A 27760-nucleotide genomic window follows, 5' to 3' on the forward strand; every position below is an offset into this window, starting at 1 on the left:
TCCAAGGGTCCGTCCCCCTTCCACTCTTCCCACAGACTGGGCTTCCTACAGACTTTGTGGATGGTTGATTTCTGGCACGCCCAGGCTCTCACTCCGTCCGCTGGGCTCTCTTGTTTTTTTTTTTTTTTTTCTTTTTTGAAAAATTTTTTAACATTTATTTATTATTGAGAGACAGAGAGAGACAGACTGTGAGCAGGGGAGGGGCAGAGAGAGAGAGAGGGAGACACAGAATCTGAAGCAGGCTCCAGGCTCTGAGCTGTCAGCACAGAGCCCGACGCGGGGCTGGAACTCATGAACCATGAGATCACGACCCGAGCCAAAGTCGGACGCTTCACCACCCAGGCACCCCTCTCTTGCCTTTTAAGAGATGAAATGTTTACCACTTGTTCCGTCCCTGACAACAAGTATTTCCTGGTCTGCTAACTCCTTAAATAAAGCAACCTTGCATGTCTGTTTATCTGCTGAAACACTCTGGAGTCAAGAAATGTAATGAACTGTTTCTGCAGTAAAAGTGTATGCCAGCAGCTATGAGGCAGAGCAACTGTATGGCATTTCATACTTTGGCCCAAATAAAAGGTCCACACAGGCAACCCTTTCACAGTCAAGACCCCATCACTCAACCCCAGTCATCAGCTCTGTCTTCCCTTATGATGTGCAACATTTGCAACACCCAGCCCCGGCGAGCTGGGCCACGCTTCTCTTTAGGATTCATCCTTAATGCGAGACGGGCTTTCCTAGGTCATGACTCCTTGAGCTCTCCGGTCCTCTATCACCTCTTCCATTCCCTGTCGCCTCCACGAAGCCCGTCTCCTTTCCCTACGCTGGCGGGAAGAGAAAGAACACAAGATCTTCCACAAACACCATGCACGGCTCCCTCTACTGTTAGTTCCGTGACACCCACTTACCCACCCGTCCGGGGTCCCCGCCAAGCACATGCCTAAGGAGGAGCCACTTCCCACGGCACAGCCATCTCCCGGAGCTGGCCCGAGAAGTGTGCTGCCCACGGCCCTGGTCCACAGTCTCTCTGATGTCACAGATAGCAGAAAGTCTCTGTATTTCTCACATACTCTGAAAAGGCTTGGAAAAGCAAGCTCCCTCAAAACCGAATGCTCGTTCACAGTCTAGAAGTTTCTACAGAATTCAGGACAGAAAGCCCATGAGTATTTCCTTCTTCCTTTTCAGTCCTCAGCTACTCTTTAAAACACTTCGGTGCTTGTCCTCCTCCGATGTGCTATGCATGTGCTGGGGCAGAATACTTGAGATACACGGCTTGCGGAAAGTTGTCTGGTTTCAGACAACCCCTTTGATTTACGACCCTGTGGCTAAATCAGTGCAGGATTTTGGCGAAAGACCAATTCCATTTGCTTACAAGTCTGATCCTGAGGCTCTGGCGTTTCCCGGGCAATCATTTGCTTTTAATTACTATTTGATTCTACCACTGAAAGAATTCGGCTGGCTAACCCTTCAACTGCACAAAAAATCTAGGCAGTGGGTGACAGCTGCCCTGATGTTAAGCTCAGTTCAGGCAAAGCCTCTCCTTTCGGGGTTATTTTATGCAGTCCTGATTTTTCGTAGTGAAGGGTAGCCAATTTCATCCTGAAAGAATCCTTCCGGCACACCTGATTCTCTTCAAAGGCAATGTATTTGCCAAAGGATCCTGAACCTCACAGCAAAGCTGTATAAAGCTTAGAAAAGCAAGTTGATTTAAAGTTTCTATTTTTACACGGTGTCCCGTTTCCAGAGGGGCTGAGACTAGTGGTTTCAAACTCAATTTAGCATTTAAACTAATTTTCAGCCAGGTCTCTACGGACCGGCAATTAGGGGGAGGCAAAGAGTTCAAAGAGGCGGGTGGCGGGGGGAGTGCGGTCTCTCCGGATGTGCTCCCAGCCCTCCTCCTTCCCGTTCCCAGCGGGTGAGGCGACCCGCCACTGGCCAGCAGGCAGGGAGCACCTGGGGCTTTGCCTGCACCGAGTCTGGAAAGGCACCAATGGCCAAGTCCGTTTATTCTTCTCGTAGCTGTCCTGGGGAAGGATCTAAAAACTTCCTGAGGACCTGGCGGCACGCTGCAGGCCAAGACGTTCAACGCCAGGGACAACAAGAGAAGAATGGGCCCTTTCAGCTCCCAGAGCCACACAGACCTCACCGGCCTTCGAAGGACGCCCCTGGCCACGCGGGCTGGCAGTCGAGGCGGTGGACAGGGCGCATCGGCCCTGGACGCCTGCCTGGGTCCTCCTCCCAGCCCTGCCGCCATCTTTAGCTGTGGCCACTGCGCTCCTCTGAGCCTCAGGGTCCTAACTTTCCTAATTCATTGTAAGTTTGCATGGTGATTCTGTTTAGATAATACGGGTTCATGGCACAAACTGCAAAAGGTACAAAAAGGTATACAGTGTTGAGGCTCCGTCCAACTGTCCTCCAACTGTTCCCTTCCCCGGAGACAATCATTTTGTTTCTCAAGTCCCCTTCCAGAAATACTGCCCCCTCTGTAAGCTTATCTTGTTCTCCCTTCATTATTAGTTTTACACAGTGGTATCATACTGTTCATACTCTTCTATACTTCTTCTTCCTCCACCCCTTGCCTGTCCCCTTTCACCCTCCCCCTCCTCCTTCTTCTTAACAGTACGCCCAAGGTTCCTTCTACCTTTAAAATTTCTTAAGTCAGGGCATTAGGATTGGGGCTTAAAGGATCTATGTCTTAAGAATCTGGGTAAATGTCCTCACAATTGCCTTAGCAGGGGAGGGAGCGGAAAATGGAAGGAGATGCTTCATTGTGAGTCATCGTCAAACACCTGGAGGCCCGTGGTCAATGTCATCCCTCTAGGAGACACCTGCCCAGAAGGGCTACCTACTCCAGGAGTGGGGAGAAAGGAGCATTGGTGGAGGGCCCTTTCCAGATGGCAGGCAGCATTCTGCACACCAATCCAATCGATTCTTACAGTCTTACCACTTTATAGAAGAAAAATTAAGGCTTCAGAAGGTCAGATGACACAACCAACACCCCGCAGCTGATGGACACAGAAGAGGATTCCAGGATTGGCTACCACCTCCAAAGTCCATATTCTCATCAATTTATCCAGACAGTGTTAAAAAAAAAAAAAAAGGCATGTCTCTCACTTTTTTGTTTACAAAAATCCTAAGGTCAGCCTTACAACTGTCATCCTTAGTTCCTGTGCCAATGGTAATAACTCACAGTCAAGATATTTTTCCTCCAGGAACCACAAGTGTGTGCCTTTGCCCTCCCAACAGACAGGCTCTGTTCAGTGAGTCGACTGACAGCATGAGAAATCCCTCCTACAGGTCTGGGAAGGAGTGGGAGAGAATCTTCCAGAGCTGCAAGTCTTAGGAATACTGATTTTACCTGTCAGGCCTCCTGATGAGGCATGCCACAAGTACCACAGTAAATTCAGAGTGAGGGGGTAGAGGTAAGAAGAGAAAGGTGTTATGGTTAAATCTGTTTTTCTTTTCAGTCCTAAAAAGAGCCTCCATAGGCATCTGAAGCTGAGGAAAAGGAATCTGAACCTGAATGTGTGCAAGCTATCAGCCCAAGGTCAGGTGCAGACAGCAGAGCAACCAGACTCCAGCTCGGGCAGCTCCAGGGCTGCACCTGCCTCTTCCCGCAGCAATTCAGCCTCCTCCCTCGGACTCCCTCCTCCATATTCAGTTCCCTGCCTCAATGCTCCTGCCTCTTGGCTGTCTGTTGTTGAGCAGTGTCTCTGCTGGTGGGTGAGCACGCCACGAAAAGGACTCTCTGTGCATAGCAGATCTTCATAAAGCTTCAGAGTGGGACCCGGTTGGTGCTCTTGGCTTGCATAACGTTTCTGGATTATCTGTGGGCCATTTTGATTCATGACATTCTTACCTCTCATTACCATAGATAGTTGAAGAGTTGGCTAGATTGTACTCAGAGAAAGCCAAATGTTTGGAGGAAAGCTCCTTACCCTGCTGCTCTCTCACACCAGAGATATCAAGAGCAGTTCTATTCATAGGGCAGCAGGTGGCTCAGTTGGTTAAACATCCGACTCTTGACTTCACCTCAGGTAATGATCTCACGGTTTGAGAGTTCGAGCCCCACATTGGGCTCTGTGCTGCCAGCATGGAGCCTGCTTGGGACTCTCTCTTCCCCTCTCTCTCTGACCACCCCACTCACATGCTCTCTCAAACTAAACAAACATTAAAAATAAAAAGGAGGGAAGTGCTGTTTAGCAGCAGCATTCAGCACCGCCTCTGGATGACACTTCCACCTGGAAGGGTCCCACAATGGTACTGGGAGCCCGTGACTCCTAAAAATCTCCCCAGAAACCGCACCCGTGCCCAGGTGCCACTGTCCTCTGGATGCCTTTGTGTGATGTGCATTTGGGTGGAGCTTCAGCTTCTCAGCTCCTCCCCCATCCTGAGGGGTGCTGGGGGATCCCAGGCAGATACTGGGACGAAGGCAGGCAGGAAAGGCCACCCTCTCCCTCACTGCCCTAACTCACTTCTTCCTCCTCAGTGCGTCTGGCACCTTACGGCAGGACACAGTCAAGTCGTGAGCCCAGGGAGCGCTGGGTCTGGGGCCCTGCGCCCTTCGTCTGGCTTCACCTCACACGTGGGGACAGTCCCTGGTGAGACGCATCTAGAGGAAGCAGCCTCCGCCAAGTGGGCTTCCTCAGCAGATTTCCCACAATTATAATAAAGGCGACTTTCATTACAGGAGCTCACGATAACACAGATAAATAGAAGATAACACCAAGTGGTCTTTGGCAGGGAAAGTACTCTGGGATATCTCTGCCAGTCATAAATGAACTCAAAGGACTATGAAAAAAAAAAGATGAAAAATAATGAGTAAACTGTCAAACAGAAGTTAAATGGGGCCCCTCATTTAGAAAATCATTGTTCTAGAGAAGATTCCACAGAAGCCAATCTGAAGCAGGGGAGCACTGGAGAAATCTCCCCTGGCACCCTCTCTGCACCCCCTCCCTGTCTAGAGCTTCCCCAACTTCTGCGGTGGAAACGATCATGTTACAGGCTGACACGGATTCTGAGCCCATGGGAAGGAAATGCTTTGTGAATTCCAAATATAATTACTGGACTATCATTCAAGAAAAGAACATTATAAGGTTTTAATTGTTTCCTGCCCCCCTCCGTCCTCCCTGGTGATTACAGTGACTTTACATTTCACTTAGTCGAATGGAAAGAATGTGGGGTCTGGAGAAAGAGGGCTGGGTTCAAGTTCCAGTGCAGAACCTCCCTAACTGGGTGACCTGGGGCAAAAGACAACCCCTTGAATCTCTGCTGCCTCTCCCCTCAGCCCAATAGGGTGGCGACATCTGCCTCAAGGGGTCGTTGTGAAGACTGACAGCAGTAACGTGGGTGGGTGTAAGACCACAGCCTTACAAGAGCCCTGTCGCTTTCCCTCAGGCACCCCTCCGCCTCCTCCAGGGCTGGGATCATTGCTGCCGTTGTCTCTCCCAAGTGTGGTTAGAACATCTCCGAATTCCCTTTATGCTTTCCTCTTAGAATCAAAGCAGATATTCCTGGAGGGTCAGAGCTAAACAGAGCCTTACAAATCTTCTAGAATAACCACCCCAGGAACCCCTAGCACACCAACAACCCCACTACCACCACCCATGTCAACAGGAAAACCACAGCCCCTGGCCGCAGAGCAAGGTGGTGGCCCAGCCAGGTCTCCTGCTTCTGCTGCGCGTGCCTCCCCGTGCAGCCCTCCACATCTCCCCCATGACGCCGGGTGCTTCCTCTCATGGGGCGCTTTGGGCCCCACTGACACGTCTCCCTGCGGGCCACTCATCTTACTTAAAGAACAAACAGCCCGCAAGCCGGGAGGGCGGTCAGCTGCAGGGTACCTTGGCATTCTGCAGCGGGGGCTGGTAACTGGACGGCCGATAGAACATCCTCTGCGAGGCGTCGGTGTGGATGTCCCCGAGGAAGAGCTCCTCCACCAGGCGGTCCAGGTTGTGCTGGAGGTACTGCTTCTCCACGCGGATGAGCTGCAGCTCGTGCATGGCGAAGTTCACGGCCTTGGTGCACTCGCAGCCATTCTCTTCTCGCCACAGGTCGTAGGGCACGTCCTGCACCCAGGGGCCCCCGGCGGGCACGAAGCCGGGGCACGTGCGGTTCACCAGCTGGCTGAGCCTCTCGGCGACGGCCTCCGTGTGGCAGACGACCTGCACATTGTGCAGCTGGTAGTCAGCCTCAGTGCCCCCGCGGATGATCCAGGAGGCCTGGCGCAGGCGGACCTTGCCCCGGATGACGAGGGTGTAGGTGGGGCTCGTGCACCTGTTGCCGCCATAATAGAACTGGTAGGCCTTGAAGGTGTTGTTGTGGTAGAATCTGTAGGACCTTGTGATGAACTCTGGGCCCGACCTCACTTCACAGCTGGAGGAGAAAAGGGGAAGGAAGGCATTTTAAAACCCAAAGGCATGCGGAACAGATTCGTTACCCTGTCAAGAAATCATGGTCATGATAACAAACGTTTACTCGGCCGGACGTTACTCTCTGCCTTCAGAGACACCAATTCATTGAATTCTCACAACCACCTCTGAGTAAAGTAGTATTGTTTCCATGTTACAGCTGGAGAAACCAAGGCACAAGAGATTAGGGAATGTGCCCCAGGCTCCAAAACCAGCCAGTAGCAGGAGCAGACCAGGAATCCAGGCAGTCTGGCTGCAGGTCTGTGTTCCTAATCTCTCTACACCACATTCTTTCATTCATTTTATGAACAAGCCAGGAGAGCCCAATCCTGCCAGCCTCACTTCCACCTGGGGGCCTGACTGCAGAGAAGTGTCTTCCTTTCTGGTGGGACGAGGGAAGAGTATAGTGCTGGCCTATGAAGGAAGTATCCTTATGCTAGTGCAAAAACAGTGGATTTCCTGAACAATTCCCTTTTATGGACCTTGTCTAGAGCAGGCAGGTGCTGGATGTCTGTCATCCTGAAATGGAATCCAGTCTGGGGAGAAGTCACTTAGAGGCACTTGCACATTCACCCTCCCATCTAGTGAAAATTAATTTTCCCTCTCCTGGAAAAACAAAGGGTCCATTAGTGAAAAAGCAAAGCTAACATAACAACAGATATGAGGGTCCCTTCCGTCTGTGCTGACAAAATGACAATGACAAAATGGTTTTATGCTGTGGCTTTAGATAAATGCTGGATTCCTAGGCCAGAAATACTTGGATGAGGTCTACAGGGCACAAATGGCTCACAGGAACTGATCACCGCTGTACCTGTGGCCAGTTCCTGTCTCTGCAGCACAGCCTGCACCAGAGAAATGCTGGAGAGTTTCTTCAACATATCGGCCAAAGAGCCAAAGACTCCGTCCTCTGTAACCCTCTGCTAGATCCCACTCTCAGTTATATCATGACTTACATGTCATTAGTTTTGACCTTATAAACCTGCTCTAATCTGTGATATGTATATGTGTATATATATATATGTATACACACACACATTTTTTTCATATATATATATACACAATGTAATATCAGAACTCAATGTGATACACAATATATCATATATCATGTTATATCTATAGTATTTACTATATGTTATTTATAATAATTTTGGTTTGAGCAGATCCAGCATCGCTAAATCAAGCAGTGGGGCTGAAATCTCAAAGGCCCGTGCTTCTCAAAATTGCTGACATTTCCTTTTTTTCAGCTCACACACTGGAGAGAGGTAAACATTACTCCAAGCGGGCAAGTCCCTCTGGGGAGGGCAGTCAGTGAACGTCCGATGAGGGTGCATGCACAGAAGGCACTCAGAGGAACTCGGCAGAGTCTGCAGAGAAGGCTTGGAAGGAGACAGACGTAAGGCTCCTCCCCCCTAGGAAGGAGGCTCCCTTTGGCGTGAGTGGTAAATGCAGTTTAACTGCTCATCTGGGCACTGGTGGTGGTGTGCCTCGGGGGGCTCCAGAGCTCGGCGCTCTGAGCATCTCAAGTCCTCCACACTCCACGGACCCACCACCTCCCTCACCTAGGCCTCCTCGCCACTAGATGCACCTGCTGCGGCTTTTACTTGGTCAACCTCACATCACTTTTCTACCACTCAGCCAGGGTGCCTCGTATGAAAGCATGGTCTTTGCTGCAAACTCGTCAAAGACCTTCCAGTTCTCCTCTTGGATGGTAAGTCCAGTTCGGACAGACGTGCTCTGGCTGGCCTTGCCCGCCTCAGGAGCCTCCTCTGGAGCTGTTCTCCCCAGATCAGATACCCAGGTTTACTGCACCTCAGCTACAAGGATTCTGGGTCAGTTGTTTCTCCAACCCAGCCTTTGCTAGTTCTTCCAGATGGAAAGCTCTTCCCTGGGTCTTTGCACAGCTAACAACATCCCAGCTCAAGTGTCCTCTCCTTCGGTAGCCTTTCCTGACCCCACCCCCATCCTAAAATAAGGTCCCTGGTATTCCCCTTTAGCACCTGTTGTTTTTTTCCCTCTTCATAGCACTTCTTTGTATGTTTGTTTGAAAAATTCCTGAAGACAGGGACCATGTCTTGTTTTGTTCACTGCTGTGTACACAAAATCTAGAACAGTACTTGGCACACAGTAAATAGTTGTGCAATCAATACATATTTTTTTTGAATAAAATGATAAATTATTAAAAGCACATCGCATTCAGGCTGTGCAAATATTTACCATCTCCTTATTTTAAGAAACCCCATCTTTAGAAAAAAATAAAACCTCTGGGTCTTCATCATCTTATAAAATTCCTTTTTTGTCTTCTCTGTGTGCATTTGATCCCTCCCCAAGGTACCTGGAGGCTGCAAGGGAGAAGTGATTAGATCCCAGAGTGAGCCTTGTTAATTCTCAACAATTTAATGGGTAGGGGAAAAACTGCAGGTCTGCCTCTAGGCTATTTTTAAAAGCTCTAATGGAAGATAAGCCAGAGCTCAAACTGGGATAAATCTCAGCTCTGCAACCTGGAAAAGAGTCCAAGATCTACGCCCTGGCTAGTGGAGGTAGCCTGAGTACTTTTTCACGTGCTCTTAGAACCCTGAAGCCGTATATTAAATTACCAGAATATGGCTAGAATATTTAGACCATCAAAACCTTGCAAGTCATGTTTCAGGGTTGGTGAAACACAGACTCCTAATTTCACTTGCTAATGGTTTCTTTTCATACACGAGTGGTCCCACAGACTTCGGTAAACAAGGACCCATTCACTCACACCCCTTGGTTAACAGTGGTACATCTCTGCTTTAGCTAAGATTTCTACAGTACTTAGCTCTGTTTCTTTACCAACCAGAGTTTCAAAGTGTTGCTTGGCTTTTAGTTAGAACTTAGATAACACCTACACCATTGCAGATAGGAGAGAGTCTCTGTGCATCTGAGAAACCCTAAGAAAGGCCTTCCATAGACGTTGTGCTCTCTGGTCCCTCCCTGGCCCGGTCCAGCCCTGGCCCTCTTACCCAGTGGATACCCAGTGGCCCTCGATCGCTGGTGGCATCTGCACAGTGATCCTGGCGCCATTGTGGAGATGTTTGAGCATGTGATGGCACTGTGATTCCTTGAAAGCCCTCCAGGCACTTTTCTCTAAGGATCTGGGATGGGATCTGCTGTCAGGATGAAGGAGGGCAGAACCCTCTCCCAGCCCTGAAAGAGAAAAGGGGAAGTTCGCTGAAAGGAGAGCTTGCAGCAGACAGGAAGGAGTCAGGCTGAGGAACTGCTCCTTGGCCGGAAATCACTGCAAGTGGGAAACGCACTCCTACCCCGCCACGCTTATCACTGTCTCTGTTCTCGTGGAGTTCACATCTCAAAGGCAGAGGTGTCCCTGGAGACGGTTTCCCAGGTGGGAAAGCCGAGGCCCATGGAGACAACACGGACTCGTGTTGGCTAGTTCCTGGCAAAGCCTGAGCTCAAATCCGTGCATCTGTGAAGCAGCAAATAAGGTCGCGCATCCAAACGAGCAGCTTACAGTGCAGGCAAATGAACGTAACAGGGACTGAAGAGAGAAAGGAACATGTCCCAAGGGAGGAGTAAGAAAGGGGTCGTGCAGGGACCCATTTAGGGGAGGAGGGGGAAGAGTGTGGAGATCAGCCTCAGTGGAAAGGGAAAGGGAATTGTGATGGAGGGGAGAAAGGCCCAGGAACAACTTGGATGGACTCCCATCTGACATGTGCTCCCTGGCTTGGCTCCCAGCTGTTCCTGCCAAGCCTTCCATCCTCTGGTTCTGTCTCTGGATGGACACCCTCCACGGGGCTGCCCATCAGTAGGGTATAAGTCATATTACCCTCCCTACAGTGGGGAAGTGTGGGGCACTTTCCCCCAGTTACATTCCCACTCCAACTCTTCACACCCACAAAGTTGGTGACAATACAGGGTTCTAATAGGAATAACTACAAGAAGACTGTACATTTTTATTTCCCATGGGTAAAGGGATATTAGGACTAAGTTTGTCTTCAGTATAAGTGGTTTATGTTGCCGGACACTTAACCATGCAAAATAGCCACCAGCCCCATGTTCAGAATAAAGCCATGCTGGCAAATGAAGTTATACTCTGAAAACCCATTGTTTTGAGATTCACTCCTGAAGTAATTAACACATTAATACGACTTCATCGTGGACCTGCTAAGTACTCAGCACCTTGTTAGCAAACCCCCCCCCCCCCGCAAAACACCAGTTAGACAAATGTATAAAAACAAAATAGACATACACACGAAATAAATAAAATGCATCTGTTAGAATGCTACCTATGAGGCGGCAATCATGTATTTTTTAATCAACACCTTAACAACTTCATAGAGAAACCATGGCTTACAAGAGAAAATGTAATTTAATTTAAAAATGAAACGTTACACCCAGAATATGGTGACTTACAGCAACATGATAAAATCTACTGGGGAAACCCAGACCCACAGGTTGATAACATTCAGATACTTGTAAAATATTCAGATTTTCAGATATTTGCCATGATTCAGAGGGCTGAACAAATCCTTTGTGGAAAGTCCTTGGTACTGAGAAGACAGCAGTCTCCACGTGGGAAGTCTGGGGCTTTCCTCTGAGCAACATGCTGGCCCTGGGCTAGAGCAGGGATTATTCTTATGTATCTTAAATGAAGCGAACAGGGAACGAGGCAGAGACACCTATGGGTACAATTCAACTAAATGACAAGTGTGAAAAAAGATTCTAAAACGAGATGATGGTGCTGTGTTCAAATGACATGCAACCTCACCACCAACCCTGTGTCGCCCAGCCAGGTGACTGGGACCCCAGCCAGAATGAGAGAAACACTCAAATCTGAAATCCACGTTGGGTGGTGTCGATGCTCGTGGCTGTTCCATGAGAACCGTCTTTCCCGTGGCTCCTGCTTCCAGGGACGAAGGAAGAGTGGCATTTCTCGGTACCCTTTCTGCCTCCCTCATTCACCCTTCCCCAGTGAAGCCTGGTGCAGGATGGAGAAGGAAACAAGTGTGTGTGACCACGCCCTTTTCTCTTTCTTTGCCAAACTGGCCTGTTTTCAAAATATAGTTCACCCTTGAACAACATGTTATATGTTTTATGTACTGTATTCTTACAATAAGGTAATCTAGAGAAAAGAAAATGTTCTCAAGAAAATCGTAAGAGAAAATAAATTTATAGCACTGTAGTGTCTTTATTGAAAAAAAAAATAGTCCTCATGTAAGTGGACCCACTCAGTTCAAACCTGTGTTGTTCAAGAGTCAACTGCTCGTGTATCTTGATCAGCTCCCACACTCGCCACGTAGCAAGGACCTCACCCCTTCCGATGTTTGACTGTGGCACTAGGCCAGGTGGAAAGTCTGAAAACTTCAGAGGTGAACTGTTAGCAATCCTATCCTGGCCATCATCTATACGGTATCTTCTGATTTTTATCACAATCCTCATGTTTTCATGTCTTCATCTGTCTGAGACCTCTGTTGATCTGTCAGTTGGCTTTGAACTAGAGGAGGGAGAGGGGATACTGTGGACTATACCCCCCACCAATCCCAAGAGTTGTAATTATCCTGATGATGGGAAGCATTTCCTGAATTCCCTGTTAGGCAATCAAGAAATGAGAGACAGTACAGCTTGCTGTCTCTGGTAGGTCAATGGACTGTGTGATCAATTACAATGTTAATTCAAGTTACAAAGCAGTGGGAGTTGGGGAAGGCTCTGCTTTAAATGCGACACTAAACATTTAGTAAAGAACCATCAGCTCGCTATCAACCAAGCTATGTTCTAAAATTCGATTTGTAAGCCCCTTTATACCCCGCAACTGTTTTCCCGTAAAGATGATGAAAGCCAGGAGGATAGTGGGTATGGGCGAAATATCTGGAGCTAGGCTGCGTGAGTTTGAAACTGGATCTGCCACTTAAAGGATTTCTCTGAATCTAAGACTTCAAGGATTGTTAAGATGCATCATTATTTTAGTACTAGTGACAAAACACTTGCATTTAAATGAGGACACAATGCCGGAACTACAGTCCCGAGATACCCCGAATCAGAGTAGCATTTGCTACTCTGACATCGCTTTTATCTGTTCCAAGAGATTTGACAATGTCTCTTGCCTCCGGCTGCAATGCTTCACACGTGACAGGCAATATGTTTGCTTTGCAAGGATCTCAACAGCAAAACAACAAACACAGCCACACCGTTTTGTGGGTATCTTCCTTTCCAGGTAATTGATCACTGCTAACATGAGAAAATATAGAATTGCAGTTATTCTTCCAGTGATAAGTATTTGCCTCATTGATGTCACACTAACGCTCTGCTGCTCTATTATGAGGCCACTCCAATTTTCACAGTGGTTTTTCTTTTCAGCGCCAAGAGTGTAATTTATCAGGAAGTTACGGAGAAAGCAACCAAGCATGCGGGGCAAAAACGTCAAACGTTTACTCTACTTTCAAAACCAACCTGTCTGCAACTAATCCATAGACATGGAGTCACAAGGACACACACAAGGGAAGTGATGGGATGACAGTGTGTGCCACTATGTCCAGGTTCACAGAGGCAAAGGCCGTATCACCCCCTGACTGCTCCCGGCAGGCTAACAGGGACTGGAACCCCCATCGACCATAAGATGCCTATCCACTGCAGAGATCTTAAAATGGGAAGAAAATGTGTTTCTCACAATCGATGAAACACACCATTAGCACTGTGACCTTAAACAAATGACTTAACCTCGCCAAGCTTCTGTGTACTCATCTGTAGAAAGGGGATAACGCTACCCATCTCTTAGGGCTGGTCTCAGGATTATCGGAGACTGTCTTCCTTAGCACAGGCACATAGTTCTCATTAAATGCGTTATTATTTTAAATAACGATTAGGCTCTTAGACTGCCCTCAAAAAGTCCATTCTAACTAATAGAACAGCTAAAATAATGGGAAAAGTCATCCAGAGCCAGGCCCCTCTGGGCTCTGAGAATGACACGGGGCTCCCCGGCAAAGTTAACTGGTGAGACCCTGATGCAGAAGAAGGTGGGACCCAAAGCACCGGGCTCTGTGGTTGATGACGAGTTCTACTCAGTTTAACAAATACCTATTCACTCTTACTTTGTATATTTCAGGAGCTGGAAGCATGACCAAGAATGAAGACAAGTTTTTCTGACCTTGAGGCTCTTAAGGACTCATTGGCCTGGATGTCAAAGAACAAGGGTGGAGATGATGAAGGAGTGCTCTGGGAAGGGAGCTGGGAGTTCAAAGGCAGAGGAAGAGGGAGTGGTGGTCAGGATTTGCATGGATCGTTCATAAGGCCAGTCACACAGGAAGGGAGCCTACAGTGATGCTTTCTAACCGAGGGTGGAAGAAATAAAACCCCAGAACCGCCAACACACAAACCATTGGAAAGCAGGCAAAAGATCATTACATCACTTGGGTTTCTAGAGACATATCTCCACTTGGCCATCGCTCTCATCAGACAACGAGTAAAGCTCACAGACCCAGCAAGGCTGTCAGGGGAGGAGAGTGGTAGTGTGAGCAGCCAGATGGAGAAGAACTCTCCAGTCAGCATGGCTTCTCAGCACACAGTGAGTTAGGGTTTGCACTCGTGGCTGATGCTATATTTTTAGCATAGAAAAAATGGGATTTGTTCCCTTTCTATCTTTGCCCTTTGAAGTACCCACCACCTGGGGTACCATGAAGGAGCAAAATTAAATGGGTCACGTGAGGGGCGCCTGGGTGGCTCAGTCGGTTAAGCGTCCGACTTTGGCTCGGGTCATGATCTCACAGTCCGTGAGTTCGAGCCCCGCGTCGGGCTCTGGGCTGACGGCTCAGAGCCTGGAGCCTGCTTCAGATTCTGTGTCTCCCTCTCTCTCTGCCCCTCCCTCGTTCATGCTCTCTCTCGGTCTCAAAAATAAATAAACATTAAAAAAAAATAAATGGGTCACGTGAAAGTAGGACCTGCTGTATGGTAGGAGAAACTGTCTTTGGTCTGCAGTCAACTGCCAACAGTGGTCTCCAACGTTTACTCGTTTTGTCTGGTGTGGAAACTCTGGGAGGCCTTCTCATGAGTGCTACTTCTATTAATTGGCTTAGAATTAAAAGGCCATTTGAAGCACCAAGTCTAGCTGCAATAGAGGTCAGGTATAATAGCTCTCCTTATCCCCCAAGACTTCCTCCTCTGTTTCAGCCATGGTGTGCCCTCCAAGGAGACCAGCCTTACTAACCCAGGGACCCCTTTGTTCATTGTATCGCTCAGAGTATGTCAACTCCAATTTGGGACTGAAACTAGTAACTCATTCATCAGAATGAGAAACCATCAGAATGGTTCTGAAGGGCCAGGCTCTGTTCTAGGCACTGAAGCTACACACATTATGCCCTGAGGGAGTCTCAGTTGGGCCAGAAACCAGACCCCGAATGGGCATGTAGAGGGCCTCATAAGGACAGAGAGAGCAGTCTCTAAATTCATCCTTGGAGGGTTCATGGAGGGGCAGCCATGTCTCGAACACTGAACCAAAGTGGTCTAGGCAGAGTGTGCAGCCTATCCAAACATACAGAGGCGGACAGGAGGGGATCACATAGGAGGAACTGGGGATAGACTTAGGGAGGGGGGACCACAGGGCGGCCCATGACAGAAGAGCAGAGAGGCAGGGCTGTGATCAAGAGTGTCACGGTCATATTGAGTGTGCATTTCACTGGAAAGGTGAAGAGAAACCATCAAAACACTTTAAGCTATGTGACAGCACAATAAGAATTCCAATTGGGGAAGATCACTTTTCCCATTTTCGGAGGGATGGGAAACAGATAGGAAAGAGGAAGATCTATTATGAAGCTTCTACTATGGGTCAGTGTATTGTCTGGTTCAGTGTATCATTTTTGCCTGAATAAATGAACCACTCTGGACAAATAGCAGTAAATCTCTTTTGTAGTCTTGGGAGTTTTTTGTACTGGCCATCTCTTGCGTGTTGTATACAAGGTATATGGGAAGTTATAGTCAAAGAAAGGAAAGAGGGGGGGAGGAATGGAGGAAGGGAGGAAGGAAAATAGGAACCTATACTAATTTGGCACTACATCTGAAATAAAACTTGTGCAAAATATTTCTATGTCCTACTTTAATTTTAAATTATGTAAATCTGTCATCCTGGTACTTAGCAGTGTAGTAATCAAGGATGGTGACTATCATAATGGTTCCTGAGTATTCCTATTATTTATACTAAACGCGCTTGTTATATATAATAACTTTTTTTTTTTTCAACGTTTATTTATTTTTGGGACAGAGAGAGACAGAGCATGAACGGGGGAGGGGCAGAGAGAGAGGGAGACACAGAATCGGAAACAGGCTCCAGGCTCTGAGCCATCGGCCCAGAGCCCGACGCGGGGCTCGAACTCCCAGACCACGAGATCGTGACCTGGCTGAACTCGGACGCTTAACCGACTGCGCCACCCAGGCGCCCCATATAATAACTTTTTAAAACCTCCACTTAATTGGATTACCTATGTAACTGGAAGTGTTGACTAATCACAATATCTAGTTGTTGAAAATTCTGCCATTGTGTGTTGAACGCAGTTGATATTTACGGTCTTTCTTTGATGATTTAGGTTCTCAAAGTGGCTCAAGGTCATTACTAGGAACATCAGTCCTTGTAGGATGGTACTTTGGATACAGAGATACTGGGGTGAACAGGTAATAACTCTGTTTAAGCCATGAAAGTTTTTTTTTTCCTCATTTTTTTAATAAGACAAGAGTGACAATGTCTGTGTGTGGAAATGCAGGTGCGAGTAACATCAACAATTTGGTTCACTGAGGATTCTAGACATTTTGGCTAATTGAGAAGACTAGCTCATTGGGTTCTCATTTATTAAGATTTTTGCTGCAAATGAATCCAAGGGAAAGAGCATCTCAAAGGATTAAAAACCAACACCCCTACAATAAGAAAGTGACTGTGAATTCAGTCTCAAAGGCAGCTTTGGGTGGGTCATGTAATATGTGCCTTTTATCTATTTAAAAGTAAAAATTATGGTAATGGTAATAATAACTAAAGTCGAAGGGTTATATAGATTGCCAGTCTGCGACACCAACTAAACTGGAAGCTCTCCACAGCATCGTGCCCTGTCCGGCAGACGTCCAAATCAGGAAAATGACTTCACCATAAAATGGTCTCCAGCACTGGGGGGGTCCCCTGGCCTGGGCTCAGATAAAATTATGATGGCAAATGCGTACTTCTTTCAAGTGAGCGTGGGGGAAAAAAGTAGATTCTGGAAGGAAATTATTCATCTATTGAAAAAAATTAATTCCTGAAGGTTTTAGGATGTAATTCTACAGATTACTATTTCTAGAGAACTAAATGAGACCCTGGAGCTCTGGAGGGTTTATTCACGTGTGTGCCTGTGTGTGTGTGTGCGCACACATGCACACACACAAATGATTTACTCCCAGGGAATAAATCATTCTATACTAGTAATCCAAAATGACTGTAGAATGACCTTAACCACTATCATAATTGTAACAGTCTACTGTTCAGAGGCTGAAAACTCTCAATGATATCAATAAAAAAACCCATAGATTTCCCAAAATGAAGCATAGGGTTGACCACCTACACAGAGATTTACACCCTAAATACAAAGCATATGGGACCAGGTGACTGTTTATACCACCGAATTCACCAGATTGTGCATTCAGAAAGCAGTTCTTGGCATAGTTTTCAGAGGGAATGAATATAGTACCTCTCCTACAGTCATCCATGGCAAAGCTTGTTCCTAAACCCACGGTGTTGTCAGGAAGCAAGCCAATCCAGGGACAGGAACCAAACAGAAGAGTGAAGGGTGGGGGTTTGGGGAGGAAGCAGGGGCTACTTGCGTTTTGAAAGTCAATATTCATTCATTCACCAAGTAGCTGAGTGCCTACTACCTGTGAGGTTCTCTCTCAAGCATGGGACATTGTTTATAAATGAAAGGAAAGGTAGGTATACCCCAAGTCCAAATCGCCAACTTTTCAGTAACATATTAAAATTTTTGAATTTTCTAGATATATTCCAGAGTTTTTCACCTATCTAGATTGAGAACCAAAAGCTCCAAACTGCTTTACGTGTCGTAAAATGCAAAATTAGTGGGGAAGGAAACAATTTTCCAGCACACTGGGACTGAACTAATCTTTGACCAGGTCAGTCTTTAGAATATGTGGTTGAATGCTTCAAAAAAATTTCAAGAGCTAAATAAGCATAATGTGAAAATATTAACAATGGTTGTCTCTGGGTAGAGGATTTTGAGCGATTCTTTTCTTGCTCATTTCGCGTGCTCCTGTTTTCAATAACGTGACATATATTACTTGGATAACCAGAATGAGAAAGTATTCTCAAGTTAGAACTGGTGTGATATGTAAAAACCCAAAGCAGATAAAATGTGACTGATTAGATTAAATGAAGGTAATTACTTGGCCATGAAATTGCCCAGCCCAATTATATAAGCAGTCATTACTGTAAATGTATGCTTTACCCTGGATTCTGCTAGATAAGCCCCAGCACAGTTTTCCATGTGCTGGAATAAAAGCACGCACGCATTGCAGACAAACTGGATTTTACGACCGTGTGGGTAGCTGTGCCTACCAAACTCTTATCCCAAATTGTTTTTTGAGACAAAAGCTAAAAGAGCTGCTTTGCCAATCTTTAAGCCTTTTTATCTAAAGGATATTATATTATAATAAAGTCAAGATTTCAAATTCCTGGCTCCATTCAGCTGTCGTTGCAAAGGAGGTAATTTTCTATGTCCTTTTCTTCTAATGCCACAGTCCCCAAGCTAGACACTGGGGTTGAACTGGAGCCACAGACTGCGAAATTTGCATGTTGCCTCTGAAACTGACTGCTGCTGCCTGCCACACCCGTCCTCTTCAGCTCGGTCGTGTGCATGTGCGTGCATGTGTGGTGCGTGCGCATGGAGTGTGTGCGTGGTGTGCACGTGGTACGTGTATGTTTGGCGTGGTTTGTGGCGATTCTCAGCAGGGAAAATACTGCAGTCATCTAGAGCCTGCCACGCTCCCAGCTCTGCTTTTGTTTCCTCGCCCTTCGATATTCTTTGGGGCTCTGCAGGAAAGGCAGTGTGCATCTCCTCACACCTCCTGTCCCTAGCATGCAGGGCCCCTTGGCCCAGAGTAGGACCTCATAAACGTACCTCCTGAATGAGTGGTTAGCCGAACAAAACAAAACGGGACAACTCCCACAGAACAGAATACTCTTAATGATTTTAGGGCGACACTGTATCATTTCTCTGACCTAGATACCTACCATGTGACTTTCCTGAAAAATTCTATTCCCGCATTAGAGAGAAGGAAACAAGGGTCTATACACACAAAATCTTAACACGGCAAGAAGTTGTGCGTGGATGACGGCGGCAGGTTCTGTGCTTCAACTACACACACGAGACTCTATAGAAGACATGTCCTCCTGTGTTAGCTGTCAGCAGATGTATACAATCACTAACATCTCTTTTTATGTTTCTAGTCTTAAACGTTCTATGCTCCACTTTAATTGATTACATCAAGTTGTCATCAGTCTGTCCCTAAGCAGTATATAATTACACAGTCATATCATCCACTTAATGGTCGATTCTCTTCTCATCTGGGGAGAAAAAAGAATAAATGTGGCTATTATAGATCTGCCGGGCCACATGTTTGAAGCAAGTCCATTTATTTCACAAGAGAATATTTAACATCTAAGACCCTTGCTCCCTGTTATGTACTAATGAGTCATATTTCTTTTCAAGATTTCATTTTATGACCAACAGGGAAAGGGCGCAGGAAACACAATGTTTTCTTGGTTACAAAACCGGTCTTCAGAAAAATGGTATTTCAAAGATTCCTATCTTACCCTAGTTAAGGGTTTCCTTAGATTTTGTTGGTGAAGGTATCATTTGGAAATCTACAGGTTTTGTGTGTGTGTGTGTGTGTGTGTGTGTGTGTGTGTGTGTTTCAAGTTTTGCTAGAATATGCTTGAATGAAAGGGAATGGCTCAAAAGTGCCTTCACCTTTCAAAAAAGTCAATGAATTCTGAACAAGTAAACAGCTCTGGGGAATAGGACATGTCCCCCAGCATCAGTTCCAAAACTTAAAATCAAAGGTTTCCATTAGCAAAGAGAGTCAGCACTTTGCTGCGCATTAAAGCACCACTTATTCTGGAATACCTCATGCTAATCTGTGTTTCTGGAGCCGAATGATTTTTGTGGCTTTTCATCTAAGCAAAGAAAACAGTGATAATGGACATCTTCCAGCTGCATTCTTCCGTGACATTCAATAGGTTTTTTTTGGATTAAGAAATGCAATTGTTTTCAGAAGCTGAAGGAGAAGAAAGTAAAACTGACATGTATACTTTTATTCCATCAAATTTTGAACTTGAGTTTTGCACTACATTTACAGCTTTACAAAACAGCAAAAACAAACCACAGGCTCGAGTCTAGCTGGAGCCTAACTTACTCACCAATAGGAGCCGGGGGTGATTTATGACTTGCAATGAGTTGAAATAAAAGTAACCAACAAACTGAACAAAGACTGGAGGCCAAACATCATAGTTTCTACAGCATCCTCATGCAGAATCTTCATGAAGGCCCTGTGCCCTTTTAAATCTCATTAATGTGACTTGCAGGTGTAACAATCTATAAATGTCTGAAACTACATTTATTAAAGTTGGTCACAAATACACTCATAACTCTAGAAAATGTGTTTTTACCTACTAATAGTTACCATGAATAGACAAATAATGTCCTATGGTTAGCAAAATAAAATGCCTAGGTATCGAGGGAAAAAAATCATTAAGCCATTCTAAAAAGATCTCAGGTAATCTTCAGACTCATAACTATTAAAATATATGATCAAGTTCATCTGTCACTACCAAATTTGTAAATGCTTGTAAAACCCCTCCCTATAGAATAGGACACATTCATCAAGGCATTCTCCTGGATTAAGTTGATTAACACCCATTTTCTGTTAAAATTACTTCCATCGGGTAGAATCAGGAAGAAAAAGGGGAGAGGGAGCATACTCTATTCTTTCTTGGTGCTTTACACTATCCTAACGAATTATGACAAGCCCTTCTTAAATCCCAAGGATTCATGCATTGCACAACTATTCCATCTGTTTATTTTTTGTGCTAGGGTCCAACACTCCCTGCAGGATCTAAGTTGATCTTTGAGCAACTTCAGTGTTAATAATTTTGCCATCGCAGATTCACTTTGAAATTGGATAGCTTTTTGCAGGGTATCAATGTCATCCAATTAAACTTCGCAAACTCCTTTTTTATCTTACATCCTCTTCGTCACACAGGCACACACGTGCACACAAGCACGGGGTCTGCCCCCCTCCCCCTTCCTCGGGTTACAGTGCAGACTGGCCCCTTCCTTCCTCCCTCCCACCACAAGGTTCTCTCCCCAGCACCACCGGGTCTGGGTAAATCGCTCATTCCAAGAGGTTCAGGCCAACACGGACTCAAGTTTGGAGATTAGGGGCTACACTCACTAAGGATATACTTGGGCTCTTATTACGAACTATTAGTTACTATCCCAGCTTGGACTGGCGGGGCCGTAATTACAACCCCCACCTCTGAAAAGAGAGAGAGAAAGTTGGGAATGAGACGGTCCACACTGCACATCTGAGGACCACTTTTGTAGTGCAAAAGGCAATGAGCTTATGCGAAAAAATTCTGTTTATGCCAAACTCTCAAGTAATTTCTCATTTCAAAAGTCATTTGACCACACTGCCAGTTTTGCTCACAGATATTACAACAGATTTTTTTAAGGGGACAATTTTGTCTGTTTCATCTCTCTCACCCTCTTTTTCCCCCCTGGTGTGTGTGGCAGCTGCTGTTTGATCTGTTCATTGGCTCTGATTTGTTTCATGTTTCAGCCAAAGATTAAAACTGCTCTGTAATTCTAAGCAGATGGGCCTAGGAGTGCAACCCTATAATTATACCTTCTCTCCCCGGCCCTCAAACTGCAAGCCTTCCATCCTGACTTTTAAAGTCTGGGATCACTGGGGCTCGGGGTACACACCTTGGCAATCAGGCAGGTCTGGCCCCACCAGACACCTTAGCAGGGCTGCAGGGCTGGAGCTGTCTGCCCTGAAGCCCTACTACAAAGAAAAGGGCCACTTCTAGCCCCTGGATTCTCCCCCTCTTCCCTTCCTAGATCTTGGGGGGGGGGGGGCCGGGGGGGGATGGGGGGGCACAGCTTGGTCTTCAGTGCTGGCAACAATGCATCAATGCATTCTGAAGCTCCATCCTGCTGCAGATCCTCAGAAACCCAGAGTGTCCTCGAGGGTGCTCATCTGCCCTGCAGGGGCTGTGGAGGCCACGGCGTTGACGCTCTGCTGAAATGTCAGGTGTCCACCATTAGGGAAAGTTCACTCTGGATTTCTGAATCAGCACAGTGCGTTCTGCCCACCGCCTGCAGCGAGCATCAACACCAACCTACCACAAAATCTGCCTTATTTTTCTCAGGGCAATTCCTGGAACTCTTTGAAAGCGCTGATGAGTTCTCCGGCTAAGGGGTTACCGGAGCCCCTGAGAAAATGCGGCACACGAAGCGCAGAAACAAAACCATCCAGCGAGAGTATGCGGGAGATGAGGCGTCCCGTCCCGGAGAACCTTAGCAGACTGGTTTTAATGACTACACCGTGGCCATGAAAGTGTCCCCTGCTCCTTGAACTGCACCCAGTCCACTTGGGAGAGAGCCCCATCGCCACACCTCGGGAGGCACCAGTCCTCTCTGAGGCCACAGAGAAACCCGCGCGGGCTGCTTTTCCCCCTTAAACGACCACAGTTTCGCTTTACAGACCCACAAAAGCCTGGACCACATCAAGAGCCCCTCCGGCAGGCGCCGTGACACTTTGGAGACGGGATCGCCAAGCCTGCGATTTCATGACAGTCTGGACTCTGAAAATCCAACAGGCTGCGTAAAAGTTTTCCCTCGAACTTGAAGCAATCCATTCAGGAGCTAAAAGGTGTCTGTGTGTGAGCTCTGCACCCTTCCAGAAAGCAAGCTCCAGCCGCAAACCAGCTCCGGGCGCCGCCGGGGAACCCGCGAGCCCCCCTCCCGGGGGGGGGGGGGGCGCGGACATGCGGTGGGGGTGGGAGCAGCGGCTGCGCCCGGGTTCCGCGGCGCCGGCGGAAGAACTCACCGTGAAGCAGGAGGGCCGGGAACAGGTACGCGAGCAGGAGGCGGCACAGACCAGACATCTCCAGTCCTCCTCCGGGACCGCGCGAGCCGCCCGCCGGCCAGGGACGCCGCTCCCCGGGAACGGCCGCGGCGCCGCGCGCGCTCTGTCCCCCCGCCTCCAGCCCGGAGGACGCGACGAGGCGGCGGCGCCCGGCGAGGCGAGCGCGGCGGCGCGGGGACACGGGCGGCCGGCCCAGGCCCCGCGCGTCAGGCGGCCGCGGCGCGCCCCATGCCCCAGGGGCGCGGCGCGGGGGCTGCGGGGCGCGCGCTCCCTGGGCGCCGTCGGGCCCCGCGCGCCCGGCCCGGCCCTATCCGCGCTCCCGGCCTTCAGGCTCCCGTGCCGTCCGCGTCCCGTCCCGGCCGCAGCCGCCGCCTCTGCCGCCGCGCGCCGCTCGGAGCTGCAGTGGCCGCCACCGCCGCCGCAGCTGCAGCGTCTCTTCATATTTCCCGAGCGCCGCCGGCGGGGCGGCCGTGCCGCGGGCCGGGGGAGGGGCCGGGGGAGGAGTCGGGGCGGCGACGCCGCGCCACCGCCTCCCGGGCCGCCGCCGGGGGCCGGGGGCGCGGAGACTTGAAAGGGCGGGTGGGGCACCGCCTCTCCAGCTTCCCCTTCCAGCCTCCTCCTTGTCCTCCTCTCCAGCCCCTTCGCCTTCTCCCGCCTCCTCCCCTCCCGCTCCCCTCCACCTTCCTTTCCCCTCCCGTTTCTTATCCTCCTCCCTCCCGCCGGCGCCCCCTCTCCTCGCCCTGGGCTCAGCGCCCCTTTCCCCCTCCATCTCCTCCTCTTCGGCCTCCGCGCACCCGCAGGCCAGGAAAGAGGTGCCCTTCGCCGTCCCTGCCTCCCCCCGTTCTCCGTCTCCCCCCGGGCACTCTGGACTCTTTCTCTTCCCTCCCCAGAGGTGGAGGCACCACTTTTGAAAGTTGTTCCGAAAAGGGGCGGGGAGGGCGCTGTAGAGCTAGGGGGGCTCATGGCGAGGGGGTGGGGGTCTGAGAAAAGTCCACTTGCAACGATTGGGGTGTGTGTGTGTGTGTGTGTGTGTGTGTGTGTGTGTGTGGACGCGTGTGTGTGTGTGTGTGTGTGGACGCGTGTGTGTCCGCGCGCAGGAGAGAAAGGGAGACGAGGAGAGACAAGAGGTTACTGCAAAAAGAGGAGTTGTGAGTTCTGGAAAATTGCTCAGGGTGGCGACGCTGCAGTGCCTACTCCCTGGGGGGGTGCAGTGTGCGCTTTAACCGGCCGTCCTACCGGGTGAGCAAGGAGCCCGGTCACAGCCCCAACCTGTGAAGCGAATGGTGTAGGCAGCAGGAGCCCTTGCTTCCTCCGCCCCCCGCCAGCCTTCCAGGAGGCAAATGACTTGTTGAAACACGGGAGAAATCTCTGAGAAACACTCGCTGTCGATCTCCAAGAAAGTGCACGGAGGCCCGTTTTCTGGTTCCTCCTCACTCCCAGCCCAAATCTTGATTTTATTTATGTTCTGTGGGCCTTTGGGGGGTATGGTCAATTTTACAGACCCAAAGGCAGGAACGGCTTCCACTTTCTTCATTCCCCAGAGCCCTGGTACAAGCTGTTTGCCTACAGGGCAGCTCCCCTGGGCTGATGTGCCAGGGCTCCCTGATTTATCTGGAGGTCCCTCCTCTGCGGAGCTCCTCCACGGACCATTCAGCAGCTCCCAGGAGGTTTAACCAGGCTCCTAGGCTAAATGTCACCTCCTCCTCACACTGGGATAAGGGAGCAGCCACGGGACCAGATGAATCAAGAGACCGTTTCTTGACTCTGCTGCTGTTTTTCATAAATAAAACACTTAAAAAGAATGCCTGGCTTCCCAAGAGAGTTTTCTGCCCCTTTGAACAATGTAACAATTCAACTCCTTGTGCTCTAGACTTTCAAAACTAGTGGGACCTTAGCATGGGCGTACAATTTAGTAAAATAGATAAGAATACATTTGACAGTTTCTACTTTTCCCTTCTTTTCTTTCCTTCCTTCCTTCTTTCTTTCTTCTTCTTCTTCTTTTTTTTTTTTTTTGAGAAAGCCATGAGTCTTTTGATGTGATAGTGCCGACACTGTTTGATGTGCTTCAATTTTTATCACCATCATTATCATCTTTCCATCTTTAATACGAGGGATCATAACATGTACCACCTGCCTGGCTCACAAGGATGTTGTGAGGGTTACGTGCCAGTGTTTGCAAATCTCAAAGATGAAAGACTAGCTGTGTGCGAGAGAAGGGAAGGCAGAGCAGCAGCATGATTTTGTGTTGGGCTTGAATCTCTCTGGGCTCACTTTGTCCCCCCGTCTCTGGCTTGTCCCTGTTACGAGGTTTGGGTAGCAGACTATGACTGGTTGGATTTGAATGTTGCCCAAAGGTCAGTCGTGTTTAAAGCAGGAACTTGATTTCCTCACGAATGTTGGGCAGTTGGAAATGATGTAAACAGCATACTTGGCTGCTTAAGCAGAACATTAGCCTTGTCACCAAGAACACATACTAGGCAGTGTTTCGCTTTTCTATGCCTCCTGGTCATTTGATGCTTTTCTAGCCTATCCGCGAATATTTGAAACAAGCAAGCAACAGGACAGAATGTTAGGGTTGGTGTGTTTATGAATAAGCACTGGGTGGACAGTAATTGAAAAATGCTAAGGTCATTCATCACATGTTAGCAGAAAAATTAGGTAATATATTTAGTTAAATAATTACTTGATTCTGTTACTTAAAAGGAAGAAGGAGGAGGAGGAGGAGGAGGAGGAGGAGGAGGAGGGGGAGGAGGAGGAGGAAGACAAGGAGAAAACCAGCAGGCCAGCCAATAATTTGGTGTCATCTTGACAGTCAAATTGATTCAATTTTTGTTTTCCAACTGGTTTTACTGGTGTCGTATAAACATAGCCAGGATGATGTCATCATTTGAAAATGTGTTTTTGCCAGTTTATTTTCCACATGTAGTGTCATAGGTTTAAATGTTCGACCCTCAACTCTCAGCATAACATCCAGCCAGAGTCTCTGCTCCCTCATAGCCTTCCGCCTTGTCGTAGGAGTAGGGTTCACTCTCTGTGTTAAAGTTTAGTTTTACCCTGAGTGTACTCTCTTCTGGAAGAGAATAATGAAAACGATGTTAGACATTTGTCTTAGAGTGATTACACAGTGTGTGGCTATCTGCTTAAAGTAATACGATTGGGATGAGGGCCTTTTCTAGGAGGTAATAAGGTGGCTGTGAGCTCCAGCTCAGAGGCGGGCCCCTGCCACCTGCACGAGAAATTTCCCCAGGCCACTTGTGAGGATCGAGCCTCGAGCAGGAGCGTGTGTGGCCAGGTCCTGGTGATAACGGGAGAGTCCCTGGCAGGGGTAGGGGGACGGGTACCCTCAGCAGCATCAACAAGTGTGTTAGAATATTCAGAGCTACTCATAATTCACTTTTGCCGGGTCGATGGAGAAGAGCAAACTCAAAGGGTCTGAGTTCTCAGCCACGCGGCAAATCAGAGGCACACTTGGAACTCCTAGGAGTGTTCCATCACCGGCTCACGAGGTGTCTCACATGCTCAGCAAGTGGTATTTTCCCAAGAACACTGCTGATCCTCACTCAGAGGCTCTACAATTGGCCCTGTCTTTGAGTCAGAACCAGCCCTTCGCTCTTCCCGGTAACTCCGAATCGTGAGCACGTTCTCTGGAATGGACTGTGCTGGCCCCAAAGCTTGTGTCTCGGGTTTTAGTGAGCGTACAGTAGTGGACAGCTCAACAGCATTATTGCCCTGGGAGGTGCCAGGACCAATGTCCTTTAAAACCTGTGCTACAATTTGGTTTCCTAATCAGTCCTTGGGGAAATTGATTAAGGGTGGACGATCGTGCAAGCCATTTGCAACTTGGGGGATTCCATGTCTTTTGGTTCTCGAAGAAAATGATAGTTTTACGAAGGGTCAGAGGAATGAAAACATTAATCTTGAAAGATGTTCAACTATGAATAAGGTTGAAAGCATTTTACTACGGCCGCGTCCTCAGAGGATGGGAAATGTCCCTGGGAATAGGCTTTTCTCGAAACTTGTTAGACGTCAATGCCCAGTCTGTGACACTGTGGAAATGCCTCTGAGTGTCAGAGTCTGGAGGATAGGAATGATGTCAAGTCATGACTTAACCCTTTTAGCACCTAGGCCAGTGTTTTCAGTGTTTTGCCCCAGCAGGACTTTAGCAGTTGATAGCAATATTAAATTTAAAAAATCTTTTATAGTTTCCTCAGAGACAGAGTTAACAAAATTATCCTGAGGAGTCCTTAGAAGGGGACGTACGTCTGAGTTACATTTTTACAACACATTAGTTTGAACAAACTATTTTGAAAATAAAGTGTAGTTCAGATATATTTCTGAGTGACATGGTTTTCTGAGCTTCAGAAACTAAAGGTTACCTTCCATTTTATACTCATGGCGGTTATCAAGGGAAACCACTAAAATGTCTGTGAGCTTAGCATTCATTCGTTCATCCGTCCCAACACGTATGGACCACTGCCAAATACAGACGTATGTGTACAATGATCCAAAAATAGGGATAGGTATGCAGGAGGATGGCCCAGTTTAACCACCCATTCATCCCATGTCACACGTCTATTTGGGGGGCTGACAACAAGACTGAGGACCCTTATCACCGAAGGAAAATATGAGATCAACAGGGACAGGAGGCAATAAAGGACCTTGGTAACATTTTGGTCTTTACTTTCATGTGCCTCTTGTAATATTCTTCCTTGTAGTGCTGGTCACCCTGGTTGTCTAACTGCTTTATCTGCTTAACGAGATTACTTGGCTCTTGGAGGGCGGGAAGAAAATTGGGTATTATGTTTGTATCTCCTCCCCCAGCCCCTCCGCAAGTCTTTCCATAATGGGCATTTGTTGGGCTGGTAGATGAGGCGGGATAAGATCAGACCATCAAGAAAGAGTCTTTATGAGGCCAACACTACCCTAAGCCACCGCAGCACACAACTACAGAAACAGGAAGACACAAAAACACTGGTATTCAATCCGAGCACGCCCTGTGTTGTTATGGAGCACATGGCAACACTCAAACATGTTTGTCAAATGAGGCAGTGTGGCACAGTTGTTAAGGAGCCAGATTCGCTAGGCCCAAACCTCTCAGCTCCAGGACCTTTGGCAAGATATTTAACGTGGCCGTGAGATGGGCGTAACGGTAACGAATACCTACCTGCACGTAGCCAAGCACTATGTAAGCGCACCCTAAAAAATAA

The 27760-nt window shown here is 48.0% G+C and overlaps 1 protein-coding gene across 1 annotated transcript in view; it reads right to left on the reverse strand.

The window, feature by feature from the left end:
• APCDD1 (APC down-regulated 1) overlaps positions 1 to 22738 on the reverse strand; it is a 34202-nt gene extending 11464 nt beyond the window's left edge. The window contains exons 1-3 of the mRNA XM_047828093.1: positions 22515 to 22738; positions 9392 to 9575; positions 5838 to 6369 (exon numbers count right to left, since the gene is read on the reverse strand). Coding sequence (XP_047684049.1) covers positions 5838 to 6369; positions 9392 to 9575; positions 22515 to 22572 — 774 coding nt within the window. The 5' untranslated portion in view covers positions 22573 to 22738. The remainder of the gene's footprint in view (positions 1 to 5837; positions 6370 to 9391; positions 9576 to 22514) is intronic.
• Positions 22739 to 27760: the final 5022 nt, after the last annotated feature.

This window comes from Prionailurus viverrinus, chromosome D3 (assembly GCF_022837055.1).
Source record: "Prionailurus viverrinus isolate Anna chromosome D3, UM_Priviv_1.0, whole genome shotgun sequence".
Classification (NCBI taxonomy): Eukaryota; Metazoa; Chordata; class Mammalia; order Carnivora; family Felidae; genus Prionailurus; species Prionailurus viverrinus.